At 40.5% G+C, this 18,067-nt stretch overlaps 1 protein-coding gene across 1 annotated transcript; it reads right to left on the reverse strand.

Annotated features, from left to right (window-relative positions):
* Positions 1-2,401: 2,401 nt before the first annotated feature.
* Positions 2,402-17,354, reverse strand: mtmr14 (myotubularin related protein 14). The gene is made up of 19 exons (XM_088337820.1): positions 16,564-17,354; positions 14,079-14,227; positions 12,318-12,426; positions 12,148-12,223; positions 10,813-10,873; positions 10,615-10,737; positions 8,628-8,701; positions 8,432-8,502; positions 8,290-8,364; positions 8,088-8,154; positions 6,562-6,647; positions 6,415-6,491; positions 6,279-6,315; positions 6,107-6,177; positions 5,939-5,997; positions 5,733-5,865; positions 3,914-4,090; positions 3,571-3,771; positions 2,402-2,667 (listed from the first exon to the last, which is right to left on the reverse strand). Exons 1-19 carry the CDS (start codon positions 16,663-16,665, stop codon positions 2,487-2,489), a joined length of 1,929 nt encoding a protein of 642 aa, XP_088193946.1. The 5' UTR covers positions 16,666-17,354; the 3' UTR covers positions 2,402-2,486.
* Positions 17,355-18,067: the final 713 nt, after the last annotated feature.

Genomic DNA, 18,067 nt, shown 5'->3' on the forward strand with positions numbered 1-18,067 from the left:
GGCCGCCTTCATAGTTTAAAAAAAAGAAAGAGGTAGAGAAAGAGGAACAAAGGAAGAGAAAAAAAGGGGGAAGGGAAAGAGTGAAATAAACAGAAAGAGAACAAAAGAGAAAGGAGTTAAAGAGTAAGACAGAAAGCAAAAGAACAAGAGAGAGAAAATGAAGAGAGCAAAGAATGAAAAGAGAAATAGGGAGAAGATATTTGAAAAAGAGACAGAAAGATACATAGAAAGAAAAATAATGACAGAAAAAGAAATACAAAGATAGTGAGAGAGAAAGATAGAGAAAAAAAGAGTGATAAAAAGATAAAAATACAGCTCTAGTTGCTTTGGAGTGGCACCTGGCTTTGATATCATCAGGTGGACATACCTTAGACCAGACCTGGGCACTCCGGTCCTGGAGGGCCATACGTCCTGCCAGATTTTGAAGTTTGCTCTTCTTTAACTCAGGTGATACAAATTATAACCTCGTTAGCAAGCTAGCAAGTGCTCGTTAACGATACTGGTGATTGGAATCACCTGTATTGGATCAGAGAAACCTCAAAAATCATGCAGAACATACGGCCCTCCAGGACCGGAGTGCCCAGGTCTGCCTTAGACTGTCTTATTTTTCTATTGTGCTTCTCTCAGTGTTCTCACTGGCTGGATTTAAACCCTTTGTTGCCTGATCTAAACAGTGCCAGGTGGTTTATTTTGCACCACGCATATCTTATTTTACTTTTAGCAAAGTTGTTTGGGGCAAAATAAATTAGGTAGGGGAGAATTAGTATGACGCGATGCTCATCCCCATGTTTTTTGTTTCTATTCGTTCCTGGATCATGAAAATAGTGTAAGAAAGAAAAGGCCAGGTTCAAAAAATAGTCCAAACACTGAACAAATAAAAAAGTATATTCGAGTACGTCTAAGAAATGCACGTACTTGCACGCGCATCATGAGCGAGTTGACAGATGCTGCAATGATGACACAAGCCAGGAGATGGCAGCAGCAAGTTAATTTAGTTCTGTTACAACTAACAAGGTTTTATGTTTCCTTTTTTCAACCATCAATGAAAAGGAAGTATACACACATATATATATATATATATATATATATATATAGCCATATATATATATTTATGGGTTTTGGTTGATGTCTATTTGCATTTAATTCTCACTCTTGTTGCTCTAGATTGAGAAATTAGGTTTCTGCTGTCTAATATCCACTGATTCTGCAGTTATCGCGTTTAAAGAAATATAATTTATTTAAAATTGCCATGTGTTGCATGTTCCTTGTCGTTTGCTGATATTGGGAGAAACCCAACAGGAAATTGAAAAAAACAAAAACAAAAAAAAACATCTATGTAATATACAAAATCTGCATGTGACATCCACAACAAAGTACTGTAGCCATGCTTACAGTCATGCTATAGGCGCACACACAAAAACAAGTTCATATCCCAGTCAATAATCGTGGGTACACAATTTCACCCAAAAATGATCCATAACTATCAATTTTGGCAAATCTAGATGAAATAAACTTCAAAGAATGCAAATGAGTCCTGGAAAAGAGGACGTATGGAGCAAGTGAATCTTGAAGGGCGAGGGTGCATCTGATCTTGCCGAATAGACTCGTAGAGAAAGGATAGCACACTGCTGTGCCAGAACAGGAACCTGCCAAAATCCAGAAAATGTTTGCAATGAATCTTTCATGAAGACAAGTGAAAGTGTAGTCACACAATCCAAGCCTTCTCTCTTGCTGCCTGCTTCACGAGTAAATCAAATGAACCAATGAAAAAGAAATCCCTTCATGCATTGAATGACCAAGCAAAGATTCAACCGATAAGAAAGCAAGGAAGGGTCCTATTGTGCTGTCTAAGAGACCACTGACGTTTGTGAGAGCTATAAAAATTGGCTAACGATAGAAAATGCACCAGGCAAAGACTTAAGTTTTTTAGCCAGTTGCAACCGGGGAGATGAGCTCTATCCATACTCCATCGCTCAATCTGGATCTCCATCTCGGTCTGCTTCTGTGTTTTATTGAGATCACAAGACATGGAAAAGTACTGGTATGTTGAGAAAAAAGAAAAGAGACAAAAGACCAAAGACCACCCCCCTGGAAACGTACCAACACCTTTAAACAGACAGGAAGACTAAGAGACGCCAAAAGGAACATCAAATTGATTAGAAATACACACCTTGAGTCAATACGTTTAAGCTTACGTTACACCTATTCATAAAGAGATGCAAATATAATGTTTTAGTCCAGAAAAATATAGATCACTGTTACTTTAGTGAAATTTGTTGTAAAGACTCAATTTTACTTGCCCAAAATGGGTCTTAATTGTGACGCAAGTGGTGCAACACTATTTGGCCTATATTAAATGCGGTTTCTTTTTGCAAAAGAATCAAAGCAGGTTCACAAAGACTTAAAAAAGCCCCGCACCAGGGCTTGTATGGCACTTTATTGTCATCCGTAAATAAATCAATGAATTTGTTGTAATTGTAAAGGTTTTAGACGAGCGCGTTGGCGCTCCGAAGGCCCACGCCTCGAGCAAACTGCTCTAGCAGGCCCGTGATGGCTCCGGAGGGACTGGACACTGTGGACTTGAGGCCGACACTGGAGCTGTAGGCTGCCAGGAAGATTTCTCGAACCGCTTCTAGGCGGCTTTGACGCTCAGAGGGGAAGGCACACCTGCGGACACAAAAAGAGAGGAGGTGGTGTCGATTGGCCTTGCCGGGACAGAAAAACCTGTTAGAGTGAAATTGTAATGAGTACAGGGGGATTGTTTGAAAAATATATACCATATTTGTTTTTAAAATGCATTGTAGATCACTGTTTTTCAAGCAGTGTGTCGTGAGAAAATGTCTGGTGTGCTGTAAAAAAATTGCCCAATTTTATCTTTGCAAAACAAAAAAGAAATCATGCCATTGTTGAGTATCTTTGGCTTCTTCCCGAATAACTAACATTCATTCATATCAGTAGGTGGCAGCAGATGTCCATTTTCTTTCTTTTTAGATACCAGTAATGTCATACATTTTGTTAGCTTCTTTTGAATCTTCTGGGGCTGAGGTTTTGTCTTAATTCCTAACCACTTCTCAATTTTTCTTGTGTTCTCTGTGCGTCTACTTTTGAAAATGATATGCAAATGCGCAACCTTATAATGCTCGGGAAAGTCCGGAAGCACAAAGTTATTTGATGCAGGCTTCTGATTTGCTGCTGAGTATGCAAATTGACAAACGAACCAAAATTTCCAAACCGAACGAAGATTTCAAAATGGGAATAAAGCAAACGTTTGATTTGATAGAAAAAGTTGTTGGCCACCCGGGCTGACATTGTTGTGTAAGTTGTACGCCCGACGTAAAAGATGCACGCCCCGGGCGTCCGGGCAGACGATATGTTAGACACTGGTTGTGTTCATCTTTGAACTGTTCGCCCATATCTCTTCGCAAACTCAAAGCTACAGATGCATGCTTTTATCTCATCTCCTTAACTTATTGTAATTCCCTGCTCTCCAGAACTCAAAAGATACAGCAACCGCGCAGCTGTTGCAGAATTCAGCAACACTGGTGCGGAATGTTTTTATGCAGCACTCACATGCGTCCATTGGGTCCCTCCTCCTGAAAGCTGAAAGGCAACAGGGAGTCGTAGTGGGCGGCCGCAGAAGAAGAGGCGCAGGAGGTTGACACCGAAGGTGGCTGATGATGATCATGGATGCTGCCGCAACCCGACACCATCTGCCAACTTCCATATTCTGTGGATAGGGAAGACCCTGACCGGGTGGAGTCCACTGCAAACCTGGAAGCGATGGATGGTAAAACCACAAGTAACATGAATGTGATGTAAAGAGGATGCAAATGGTGCCGACACAACAAACTGAAGCTGTAGAATCGATTCTATCACAGCAACGTCTAAAACGGTTGTTTGGTCGATTATTCACCTTGGGGTGGGTACGGCCAAGGGGCTGCTCCCTGTGCGGGTGACGCTGAGCTCCGAGTGGTTGGAGGAGGACGAACTGGAAGAGCGGGCCTCGCTCTGAAGGGGCGGCATCGAATCGTCCAGAGGGTGCGCTTTGCTCCATACTGCCGTTTGAGGAGAAGACGTGATGCCCTTTTTCCTAAAGGGGTGAGGAAAAAACGTCTTTATTACCAAATTCGAGTTCAATGACGACAAAGAAGTTGTGATATCAGCAGATGCCTTGAAATACTAGTGGTTGAAGCAAACCTGGCAGAAATCATTCATTATACACATAAATCCATTCCAAGATCAATTAAAACAATTCAAAATTAAAAAAATATTTAAAAAAAACTAAAAAAAAAAAAACTGATGAGAGCATACCAATGAAATAATTAATCCTCAATATCACCCTGTAAGAACATTTTCTAAATATTCTGTCGGGCCCTGCTGTTGAACAAAAGAGTGTGTTTTGTCACCCTGACCCAAGTGTCATGGCCACTTTCTCGTGTCCCGTTTCATCTGGAGGGACGAAAGCATGACCAACTTAAGTGCCATGGTGCCTTACTTGTTAGGGTGTTATGGCATTTGGGTTGGCCATGGTCCAAAAATGTTTGTGCGTGTTTTTTTGCTATTTCCCCCCCTTTTTTATTTTCTTTGTTATTGTATGTGTTTGTCTTGCTGTCGGTCACCCCTCTTGAGGGATATGACCAAGGTAGATGATAGGTAGACATTACAAAAAGGCAAATCTTTTTCAATTTCAAGTTTCTCTAAAAGCCATTGTGGTAACAAGAAACTTGGGACTGGCAAAAGCACCAAAAGGCAGAGGAGGATGCTTTCTAACGCCAACAAATGTGGACTCCTCAACATGCTAAAAGAAGCCAAAAGCATTTTTACACATTTTTCTCTCCCAATGATGTCAACACCAGGGCGACAAAATATCGGAATCAAAAAAGTGGAGCGTGTCCTGAATCATCCATCCATCCATTATCTGCATCGCTTATCCACAGTAGGGTCACAGGGGTGCTGGAGCCCATCCCGGCTGTCCTCGGGCAGTGGGAAGGGGACACCCTGAACTGGTTGCCAGCCAGTCGCAGGACACACAGAGACAGACAACTTACTCTCTCATTCACACCTTGGGACGATTTGGACCGGCCAATTAGCCTGACATGCATGTTTTTCGGAATGTGGGAGGAAACAGGAGCGCTTGCAGGAAACCCACAAATGCAAGGGAGAACATTCGAACTCTGCACCAGAAGGCTGGTAGTTGAATTTGATCCCATGACCTCGGAACTCTTGCCGCAGACACATTAATCACTCAGCCGCCGTACCGCCCTGTCCTGAATCAATATTTTTAAAATTAAAATTTGACATTACAGAAGTTATTTATAAAAACAAAAACACTTATAAAGTACAGTACTAGCAATTGTTAAACAAATGCTTGAGCTATAGCTTGTCAAAGAATAGGGTTTGTTCTTTGATTTTAAAGTGTTATGGAGTATTAAATACATACATTAATAAATGAATGTTTATACTTTTGTGGGTTTTAAATATCGCGATTCCTTTTTGGTACGCAACTCCTCGTTAAAAATGAAAGATTAGTGGAAAGGAAGTAATAAAAGTTGCAACTAGGATTTTGACACACCATACTTGAGACTACCACCTCTGGTCATAAATTAAAACTGCAGCCTCTATCAAGCTACTTCGTGGCACTAATTTATCTATCTATCCATCTATCTTCTTGGAGTCATTTCAGGCTGTTATCATTCAAAATCTGAGATAAAATCATCGTGTGCAATGCTGACCAAACAGGAAGCGGGGCCTGGCTGAAGACGGCGTCAGCCGGGTCACTCGAGTAGCTTGAAGGCACGCCCGCTTCTTCAGTGATGAGGGAAAAGTCACTGCTCAGACTCGTCACACTTCCACGATCCCTGGACTCTGGGACGCAAACTCAAAATCAGATTGTTTTGAAATTTAAAAAATAGGCCCCAGAAAAAAATTGTCAATTTACTTAATTGGCAGAGGTCTTCGAGTGTAAAATCTCCATCTTTCAAGTGGGAGTTCTTTCGTCTGTAAGTGAGAGACAAATACATTCAAGAGTTGCTAAAGAAATATGACTGCCACGCGGGAAAAATAAATATCCCATTAAAAAAAAAAAAAAAAAAAAAAATGAACACACCTTTGTTTTTTAATAGCAGAGAACTTCTCTGAGACAATGTGCTTCAAAAAATTGAAGCAAAAAAAGAAAATCTGAAAGAAAAATAATTCAAAACAGACGTTTCAGGTTTGCTCATTGAATTGTTTGTAAGCGTTATTTCGGGGCGGGGAAATAAAATGACAAATTACCATACCTCCTCCCCCTTGGAGAGTCGGTCTGGCAGCATGTGACTAAAAAAGGAGGAACAGAAAATAGAAATATCTTAAAGGGGATGTGAGTTGCAAAACACAAGCAGATGTGTGCAGGATAGGATCTTGGTTGAGACTTACCCAAACAGGAACCAGTCATAAGCAATGGTCAGGTAGAGGATCTCGGCTGCTTGCAGGCTGCTATGTATGGCGCCGTCCTGCAAAAGGGTAAAAGGATTCTCAGGTTTTTGAATGAGCAGCGTGGAAGCAGGAAAAACATCAACTTACTGCCCAAAGCGACAGACGAAGGAGAGAAACAAAGAGAGGCGTTCGATCCCATCCGGATATGCAGTGCACCAGGAGGCCACTCTCATCTGGAAACAACCACATCTTCCATTGGTATACATTGCGCTCCCATTCCTTTTGTCCTTCTCGTTTTCGATAAGTCAATTGCCATCCAAGAGGGGGAAGTTTCTTTCTCTTTGGCAGAATTTTCATGAACTTCCGAGCGACGTAAACGAGGGGATGCCCAAGTCAGGTGGGGATTCAATCGGGGCCTTTTTCAAAAATTCTCAATGGACCAAATCGATAGAAAGATTGCCGTTAAGAATAACGAAGTCAGAAGATAAGATAGAGACAGAAAAGGATATAGAGAGAAAGAGAGATAGAACAAAGAGAAAAATAGAGCGACAGAAAGAGTCAGAGCAAAAAGACACGAATGAATGGAAATACCAAGATAAAAAACAAAAGACAAAGACAAACAGCAACCTGTTATGATTACTGATGTGACTCAGCTGTGCCCGCTCATCTGGCGCCACCACCGCAGGTTCTGATTGGCTCCCTGTGACTATTTGAATCCAGTCCTGTCAATCCCCTGTGGTTAGTTCGTCTGCAAACCTCAGTGTATACGAGGCAAGCCTTTTTCGACCCCGACTCCCACCTGTCCCGTTTTTGCTCCCGTCTGTCTCCGGCTACGACCCGTTTTGATCCTGACCACGTCTGCTCTCCCGTCCCGGCATACGACCACTTTTTGTCTCAGACTACGTCTACTCTGCAGTCCTGGCTTATTACTCGTTTCCGACCCCGACCACGCCTTGCTCTCCCAGTCCCGGCTACCGACTTGTATTTTCCGTCCCTGACACCGCCCGCTACGGAAGATTCACTTCCGTGTTTGGATCACAATTAGAGTACGAAAGCGACTTGCTTCCCGCGTCCAGCGAACGCCAGATCGTGGGTGCAGCCCTTCCTCGCTCTTTCAATAAAACTTGTGAAAAACGTAACGCAATTGGGTCTTGTTACCGTTCTGGTCCTGACACAACCGGGAAATTGAAAGAAATACTGAAAGACAACAAGAGAAAAATAGAAAGACAAAGAGAAAGAGGAGAAAAAGAGCAAAGAAGAAATACTATGGAATAATAATACAAAGAGAAAAGAAAAAAGGAAAAAACAAACAAAGAAAGACAGAAAGAAAACCAAAGAAAAAGAACAAGGGAGAAATCATAGAAAGACAAAAGGAAAATGAGGGAGACAACATATTAGAAACAGAACATGAGAAAATAAAAAGTAGAAAAAGATATACCAAAATAAATAAAAGGAAAAAGAGGATATAAAAAAGAAATAGGAGAACAGAGGCAAGGAAAAGAGAGAAAGGGAAAAGTTGAAAGGCATAAAAAGGTAGTACAACACACAACGAGAAACAGATAAAACAAAAAGAGAAACCAAGGAATAAAAAGCTAGAGAAAAATATAACATGGAAAAAGAAATAGACAGAGAAAAATAAAGAGAAAGAAAAACACATAAAAAAGCCATCCTACCATCACTGTTGATGATATGCAGAAGTAGCTTCAGGTAGTTCTGCGTCTGTTCCACCAGGTCCCACGACTGGAAGTAAACCACAAAGACGAAATAACCAAAATGAAAGCTCTAACTGCTGTTGGAGCTGCAATTGAATATGATTAAGTAGCAAATACAAGCAGCATTCATCAATAATAGCACAGAAATCAACGCTTTCCTGACCTGGTACTGAGCCCAGTCAATGTTGAGGTTCTTGGTGAAGCACGCAGGGATTGTCAAGGGAGCGTCCACAAAGTCCTGTCACGCGGCACATATCAAAATTGCCACAACCCATTTGAATTTGACGTCACGATTAATAGTGTACCTGATTCCAGTTGAACACCAGGCCCTCCGCCGTGTAGTCTCGATCCTTGTAGTCTTTAAAAAACTCGCATCCTAAACAAGGAAGGAAAAGTATGCATTGTGTTATATGCATTTCCGAACCTCAGCCAAAAAATCGGGGCCTGTGTTAGTGCACACGCTGCTAAACACAAGTGGGCTCACCGTTTGAGTCTGCTTACCAGGGTAAGGCACGGAGAGCAAAGTGAAGTCTGCATAGCGTTGGGCTTTGTCGGCCTTCTCAGACGATGTCACGCTGCCCAATTCAAAAAGTAAAATAAATACATATCAGTACTTAATCAAAACTAATGACTAAAGGTAAATAAATTTGTTTTATTGAAACAATACATCTTAGTTGTATCGTGCCTGGTCACAGTGCTCTCCCAAAAATACAAATTTAAAAAAATAAAAACAACACGTCAAAAAAACCTGAAAAGATATTACGGAAAAATACTTTGTAACGAGGAAAAACAATCAGTTAACTAAAGAAAATGAACTAAAACACATCCTCTTGATTTTTTTTAAATAATACATTTCGCTTTTATGGTGGTCACACCGCCTCTCCCCCAAACTCAAAACCAATAAAGTATTTTAAAAAATAACATGAAGAAAAAAATGCATTAAAAAAATCAAATTATCATTGTATATCACCTAATATTGAATAATTACATCTAATTAATTTAAATAAAGGAATATAATTTAATAAGAAATTTCAGTTGTATTGTGTCTGGTCACACTATCCTGCAATTTCCAAAAAGGCATCAATATATATTTATTTATTAGATTAGATATATTTTCAGGGCCGATACCGATAATTATTTGAAAGGGGGAGGGGAGTTGCGAGTAAGAGCTCTCGCTTGCTCGTCTTACCCAATTTGAAATATATTTAATAGGCCCAATGAAATAAAAAAAGCTGATACCCATATCAGTAAAATTCCTGAATATTGTTAATAGTTCAACCTCCAATTCAATATATATATATATTTTAGTAAAACTCGGTTAATCCGTATTCAAATGGACAAAAAAAATCATCCGGATATCCGAGTATCGGGATGAGACGACGCACAGTATTCTCGACCCCCTGACCTCAAAATGATGTTTAGTAGAAAGCACACAAATGGTTTCAATTAAACATGAATTCACACGTTTAAATTCACACAGATAAAATGAGAATTGTAGCGTGTAAGAACGTGAGTCTGAGGCGGAATCATAAAAGTTCGGCGCAAACGGGAGCTTAACGGACATAGCTTTTCAAAACAGGGCACAACAACAATAGCACGTTGCTATCCCTCTAACCAGAAGAAGGGACAGCGCAACGTCCTAACCTGTCCCCCTGGAACTCTCTACTCAACAGCGTTCCGTGGGTGAATTATGTAAACCCACTAAAGAATATTAATGAAACATACATACAGCGTTTTTCACAATATCTGACAATGTTTGAGGTCTCATGTGAAATAAGTCGCAATATTTTTCTTCTTCATGCCAGTGCGATGGTTACAGTATTGTACGATCTTTCATTTTTCTTTGAATGTCTGGTTCTCTCGACTCCTCTAATTCACTGACACCATGATGCGACACTCGGCGTAGTCTTGTTTTGTACGATTAGATACAACCTGAATCGAAGCGAAATTAGATCGAGTCGTTCAGTGATAACCGGGAAGACGTCCTACGAAGACAAACGCAGAGAGAAATTCCTTTGCCCACGGACTTTCCGGGAATAAGAGGCCAAAGACGGCACGTGGACTCTGAATAGGACTCCGGAATAGACATGGCAAAATGCATTGGGATGGATCTAAGTTATTAGGATTTGGATCCGGAATAGCCGAAGATCCGGATACACCGAATCCGGATTAAGCGAGTTCTACTGTGTGTGCGTGTATATATATATATATATACATATATATATATATATATATAAACCATACAAATAAGGATAAAAATAATAAACGAAAAATATTAAATAAACTTGAAAAAAATATCAGTGACACATGAGACTCAACAGGATGGTAAGACAAGTCCGTCATTCAAAATAAATATATACATTTTAGGCGCAAAAGAATGATTTTGTTATACAAAGTCACAACAGAATCCAATCTGATCCATTGGCAGTGTACTCCAAATGAAATGAGCTGCACTTTTAATTATTCTTTTCCAGTTCAGGTTTCTTACTTGAGGCCAAACTTAACCTTCTTGTTTTCCACCATCAGGTCACAGATGTAGCGAACAGAGAGGTAGCGCAGCAGTTTGATGTCGTGGCCGCGAACTTTATCGAAAAGCTGAGAGTCCCCATTCCTGTGAAGCGCCACAAAATGGATGTGGGTTAGCTCTGGCCTATGAACTTGAAAATGCCGTCGAGGTTCGGCTTACCGGACTGCGCAGTCGTCATCTGGAACTTCCTCGGGTTCCGCCCACGTGTCATCGCTGCCCCCTGTGGTGCACATATGGAATGACACAGCATGAGGTTTAGTTCCAGCACTTTTACGTCATCACGTCTTTTAGACAACCCAACCAGAGTCTTTTCTCTCTACGCATTCAGTGACATTGATGAGTTAAACCTCAAGTATTGATAAAAAAAAAATGGCGATGGACAAAAAAATAAGTTGAGACACAAAAGAATAGAAAGAAAGCAGGAGAAAGAAAAAGACAGACAGAAAGAGAAAGAAAAGAAAGAGACATAGAAAGGAAGAATGAAAGAAACAAAAAACAAAGTAAGAAAAAAAAAGAAGGAGACAGAGGGAAATAAAAAAAGAAGAAATGGGTAAAAGGGAAGGCCATTAAGGAAAGAAAGCAGTTAGAGAGAAGGCAAAATTTAGATAAAGAGGAAGGACATGAAAAATAGGCAAAGAATGAAGAAAGAGGTAAAGATAGAAAGAGATGAAAAGAAGAATAATACAAAGTGAGAACAGAAAGAAAAATAAAAAAGGAATAGAAAAAGAGACAATAGAAAAAAAAAGAGACAAGGGAATTGAAAGACAAATAGAAAAGAAAGAGAAACAAATAGAAAGAAAAAGGCAAAGTAATAGGAAGAGAAGGAAAATTAAGAAAGACAAATGAAGAGAAAAAGAAAGAAAATCGAAAGATTAAAAAAGAATAAAAGGATAGAAAAAATAAAGAAAGAAAAAAAGAGAAATAACAATGTATAAAAAGAGAAAAACAAACAGAAAGATAAAAGAAAAAAGCAATAGAGGCTCATGATATGTCAAATAAATGCAAATTTCCCAACCAATATGCATATTTATATGACAGATCAGGTATTTTTTTTTAAATCATAAATTAAATCTTAACTTTTTGTTAATGTTACGAATGTTTTTTTTTTGTACCGCTAGAATGCGCTAAATAGTACACACCTTCCCTTTAAACATAATAGGTTACAACGCTTGGTTATTGTCCAGGTACAAATATTTCCATTTACAATTCCAAATGGTTCCGTACATGAAGCAAATGTTTTTTTACATGAAGTTTGACGCTTTTTTTAATCCACTGTGGCTTGTAAATAGTATATATATTTTTTCCTTCAAGTGGTATTATCTTGATCATTTTTCGGAACCATTTCAACAAATTCATGTTCCCCTTTTTGAGTGGTTACACTTAGCAAACGCACATAAAGCCAAAGCAACAAATTAAATAAAGGGGAAAAACAACTTCCCTGTTTCGATTAGATCACAATTTCCGGGTTATCGTGTGACTGAGTGTGTGTCCTACCAGAAAATATGTAATTATAGCCCGTGCGTCCGTAGAGTTCTCCCCAGCCGGCCAGGGTGGACGAACGACAGACGTGCTGCGGTGAGGCGAAGGAAAGGGGGTGCATTTTGAAATCCTTTCGATTTCTTGGAGATGTGTGATGATAAGATTGACGCTGGCGTCAGCGCTACCTTGCCGTTGTAGAGGATGACCGGACAGACGAACCTCCCTCTGCATCGGGCCAACTTGCTGCGGCTCACTAGATCCTGAAGCTTACTTACGTGGACCGTGCTTTCGAACCTAGAAAAGGCAAAACGTACCTTTCATTGGGTTTGTCCGCTGGCTCCATTCGGCCAAAAGGTGATATTTTTTTTGTCTTTGCGAACATTGCCTACGGTGTGGGTATTGAAAACGCGCACCGCGGGCCGGATGAGGCCCGTAAGAAAACACACGAGAAGCGCAAGTGAAATAAACGAGCCGCAGTTTGAAATATGTCCACTAGATGTTGCAAAAGTCAGGCACCACTCCCGAAGCAACTGAAGCAGTACTTTTTTTTTTCTCTCTCGCTCTCTCTCACGCTCCCTCTCTCTCGCTCCTTTTGTTTTTCTCTGTCTTTCTTATTTTGTTTCTCTCACTATCTTGCTTTACCCCCGCTCTTTCTCTTTTCTTTTCCTCTCTGTATTTGGCTCAGGAGGTAGAGAGCGCGCGTCTTGGGATCAAGATATCGCACTTCAAATCCCGGCTCCTCCGTGTTACATGTCGAAGTGTCCTTGGGTAAGACACTGAACCCCTAATGCCCCCAATAAGCAGGTTAGCGCCTTACATAGCTGCACGGCAGCTATTGGGAAATGTGAAGCACACTGTAAAGCGCTTTGGGAAGTCTTGACTTGAAAAGCGCTATATAAATGCAGAACATTTAATTTCATTTTCCTTTTTAATCTGTCTTTTTTTCTCTTCTTTCATTTCTTCTCTTCGTTACTTTTTCTCTTTCTTTTCCAACTTCATTTTCTTCCGTTTCTCTCACTTTATATTTGTTTATGCTCTTCTTCCTTGTTTCTCCATTTTTTTTCTCTCACTCACCCTTTCTGTCTCTCTCCCTCTCTCAATATCTCCTACAACCTCTATCTTTTATTCTTTAGTCTACTAGTTTAGCCCAGTGAGAGAGTGTTTTCTCTACCATGCGGCCTCCAAGCTAAATTCAGTTTGACACTCCTGGCCTAAAGCTTGCCATAATCGGCTAAATATGGCAAACTGTATTTATGTATCCCAATGTTTGCAACGTTATTACCAGGCATGCGAATGGGTCGGTGGTTAAAAAGATGAGAAGGGGTTATGTTCAAGTACACTGTGCAATCCCCAAAAAATAATGACAGGTTTATTATCTTGGCTGAATTTAGACACCAGTCCTTTGCATGAAAACAGGTTAATTTTTGCTCTGCTCAGTTACTGCGGTGATTTATTCTCGACAGCTAGCTTGCCCCTGAACAGACTAACAACTTGGCTAAGATTATCCCCCGAGATACATCTGGCACCACCAGTGTCACACATGTAAAAAAAATTCAGAGATTTTATTACCACCCCTTTTTGCCCCTCAAAACATTTTCTCCTTAGAGCTACACAATTCACGTAGGTCACCCATTTTGACTTAAAAAACTATGAGATTTCCATGCCTGTATTATTTCACAGTGGTATGAAAAACCAATCCTGCCGATATATACAAATAGGTGTACAAATAATGAAATTCCGTAAAAAAAAATAAGTGGTTGAAAAACACAGTTGTAACCTATCTACGAGAAAGCCTTACGTATGCACAACAATATAGATCGACAACAGTGCTGACCCCCTCGTAACCAATCATTCACTTTCTTGCGCAATCGTGATGCTTTCCAACACAGCAGTTACCTTTGCACTCAAGTGGAAAACATTACAACGTAAAAATTGACGCTCACTACCTGTCACGATCCCCATCTTGGCATTCATATTCCAGGAAGACAATCCGCCGCGGATAATGGCCGCAAACTTCACCGTTGCTGTTATGTATTACGCTGTACTTGTAATCTTTGGCGAACAACTCCAGGCAACAGCTTTCAACTGCCTCCATCTGAAGAGAAGGAAAAGTGGCATTAGGGCATCTCGGGAGGACAAACATTTTGACACTGTTCCTTTTTATAACGATCACTTGAAGAGAAAAAAAATTGCTATGAGTAAGTTCCAAAACTGTCAAGGCATTATAGGGGGGAATGTCAATGATCAGTGGAAACGACCTGAATATTGCAACGCAGCACCAGACGTCAGACGTTTTGGGCTAAATATGGTCCGTTGGGGTTTGTATCTAGGCTGTCTATAGCCCATTGAATGCGGACCAAATTTAGTCCGGAAAAACATTGTGTTTGTCTCGTCCTAAAGAAGCCCCAAAAAGGTTCCCTCTTTCTTCAATCAGTTCAGAATCTCATGTGCCTTGAAAATACTACAAGTCGCCCAATACAATATTTTTACATTTTCTTATAAAGGTCTTTTTTGACTACCTGTCCAGGGCAAAAACATGAAAATGAAGCATGCAGTTTATTAAAAAATATGATGAAGGCACACAAAATGTGGCCGTCACCAATCGATGATAGCGACAGTTACAATAAAAAGTGGATTAAATTGATGAAATATTCTCAAGGCAGAGAATCCTCACCAGTGGAAGATTCAAAATTACTTTTCATTGAATACGCGATCTCCTCCCTTCTCTGCATCCACCCACTAACTGCACTGTACCAGCTCAAGTCACGTCACACTGCAGATAAATAAAGTGTTATTTTTCCTTTACAAGTACATTTTATTCATAACTAAATTTAATCCTATACACACGTTACATACAAGTAATTCATAGTATTTTCCTTCAATGGTTTTGTGTTGGGTACCGGGGTTCGCTGCATATTACCATAGGTTTCTCGCTAAAAAGCAGTTGTACTTTGTGATCTTTACCTCAGACGGTTTAATGGCATATGGTCTCCAGAAATCTTAACTTCTCGAAAAATACTTAAAAAACACATTTTTCAGTTCAGTATTTGACATATTTCAGACACATTGTAATATTTTTTCGATCAATTTTTGGAGGGTTAGAGGCATTCTGTATAACTAACAACCATAGGTTTCAATCCCTTAATATATGGCAATTTACTTTGCAATCCCCCCTCAGAAGGATTGATGTTGTATCCCCGGGGTACGGTAATCTGAATTTCTCTGAAAAGGTTTCTTTTTTTAAACATTCGCTGTATTTGACCAAACCTTGACATATTTTGGGCACATTTTGACATTATTCATCTAGTTTTTGTAGGTTTTGATGCATTCTGCAGCACTAAATGCCAGCGGTTTCTATCCATCGCTACATAGAAACTTCACATTGCTATACCCATCACCGGTGAATTGTCCTTTCCCGGGCAAGAGTCTATCTATCTATCTATCTATCTACCTACCTACCTTGGTCATATCCCTCAAGAGGGTGACCAAGAGCAAGACAAACACAAACAATAACAAAAAAATTTTTTTAAAAATGGGGGGAAAAAAAAAAAAAATCGCAAAAAAAACACACACAAAAAAATGTTTGGACCATGGACAACCCAAACAAGTTAGGCACCTCGGCACCTAAGTTGATCATGCTTTCGTCCCTCTAAATGAAAGCGGCCATGTCACTCGGGTAAGGGTGACACAACACACTCTTTTGTTCAGCAGCAGGGCCCGACAGCTTTCACTGGTTTACCCCTGCCGCATCATACAGGTGCCCTCCTTGCCCATCCCTTAGAACGCGTCAAAACATCCCACTATCCTTTTACAACACCTCTTCTCTCATTCCTACCACCAACAAGAGCTCTAGCTTCCACGAGATTCAGACCTCTTTCCTGCAGTACACTCATAACACCATCCATCCACGTCAATCGCGGCCTTCTTCTTGGTCTCCTTCCATTTACTTTGTGAGAGTCTAGATATCGGAACTTGTCGAAAAGTCTTTTAAACGGTCACAGTGTGAGACCAAACCTTGACGTACTCGAGCCACATTTTAACATATTTTCAATCAGTTCTTGCAGGGTTGGATACATTTTGCAGCACTAATTGCCAGAGGTTTCTATATTGCTATTTCACTTTGCTCTTCCTATCTCAGACAGATTGTCACTTCATGGGAAGGGGTCTGAATTGGTCAGAAAGCAGTTTTTACTTACAACTTTCACAGTATTTGACGGAACTTTGACACTTTTAAACATATTTCCAAACAGTTTTCGCAGGGTTGGATGCGGTCAGCGGAGCGCTCCTTGGACCTTTAAAAACACGGACTAAACCATTACACCTGGATGTTGCATGAAGGAATGCAATTTTTTTTTTCGTTATTATAGGCTAAAAGAATTATGAAATGTGGGGAGGAAGCAAGCATGTGTCGTTAAAATCGAGAAAACTTACCCGAGGGGTGACTTCCTTCGCTCTGTACTGCGCCTTGGAAAACAAGTCTATCAAATCCACGATTTCTTCTCCCTTCCTCCCCGACGTCCCGGTGGCCATCATGCCGCCTCGGTTGGGCTGGAATCGGACCCTATCTCCTTCAAATACCGCAGTCCCTTGTCCGCTGGAATGGCAAGAGCGACCACGACCAGGCCATCCCTTCCCAACCAGTCTCTTCCTGACTGCCCTCTTGAAGGGGCCAGTGCCGGAGGGGCTTCCTGAATTCAGGGCACCGGCGAGAGCTTTCGCTTTCGGAACCGAGCTGACCCAGACGGTCAGCCACACGCACCAGTGACAGTCCGCTAGCTAGCTATTAGCTAGCAAAGGGCTAAGCTAGCTAGCTAAAAAGCAACGACTTCTTGAACTACACGCTTCCAAATTAAACTTTTAGTACCTTTATAAAATTATATAAATTAACAAAATCACATAAAGTGTTTAATATTTCTGTTCCTGAGTGTTTGTTCGAGGCAAAGCGGCAGCAGACGCCGCGCAGCCCGGAAAGCGCGGAGGTCAGCACGTCAGGAAACGACCCGGATCCGTCAACGGCCTGCTGTCGTTTCTCGGTGCCTAACGAGATGTCATCAATTTTAAATTGCAAAAAAAAAATGTCACACTTCAGGAATGCATTTGCTTGCTACTAAATAGCAATGGAATAAAAACGATTAGAATTTTAAAAGCAGTTTGTTTCGATGCGGCAGAAGACGGGTCAGCGATGTTGCAATCCACGATCCGTAGAGGTGGTAAACAGGAAGTTGCCCTTAAACACGTGACCCGGCACCTCCCCTTTAATTTAAGTGACGACTTTGTGAGATTTTGTCGCCAGGGGTGGCTAAGTCTCCGTTTATTTTTCCGTGTTTATTTTTCAGTATATAAACGGTGTGTGCTAAATGCTAATGTCGTATGCAAAATGAGGAAAACACTGGTTACCATCCCTAGAGAATGTACAAAATGACAAGGGATATTTTTAAGGCGTATCTTGGTTCAAAAAGGGTTGAAAAACACTGGTCTATACTATGGCTATACTATCTAAAGAGCGCTAAGAACTTTGACGTTTTTATTGTTTAATATCTCGTGCATCCGTTCAATATGGTTGGTGTAGAGTGTAAAGAGGCGAGCCGTCTCTTATGAAACCAAAGTGGAATAAGAAAGCTTGATGCGGTTGAGAAAATGGTCGGAACGCTTTTTTGGGCCACTCTCTAACACAGAGGAGGACCTCTCGAAGCACATCTTCCAAAAGTAAGTTAAACTCAACTTTATTTATATGTATAGAGCATATTATTTTATGAAATGTTTATTTTTTAGTACAAAACAATACAGGCTACTTATACAAGTCAAGTCAAGTCATTTTTATTTGTATAGCCCTAAATCACGAAGAGTCTCAAAGGGCTTCACAGATTATTACACTATATTACACAGACTATTTTTTCAGCCGACGAGAAGAGTAGGTTATTCATATGCTATGGAG

Source organism: Urocampus carinirostris, chromosome 6 (assembly GCF_059441175.1).
Source record: "Urocampus carinirostris isolate Australia breed hairy pipefish chromosome 6, RoL_Ucar_1.0, whole genome shotgun sequence".
In the NCBI taxonomy this organism is placed as follows: Eukaryota; Metazoa; Chordata; class Actinopteri; order Syngnathiformes; family Syngnathidae; genus Urocampus; species Urocampus carinirostris.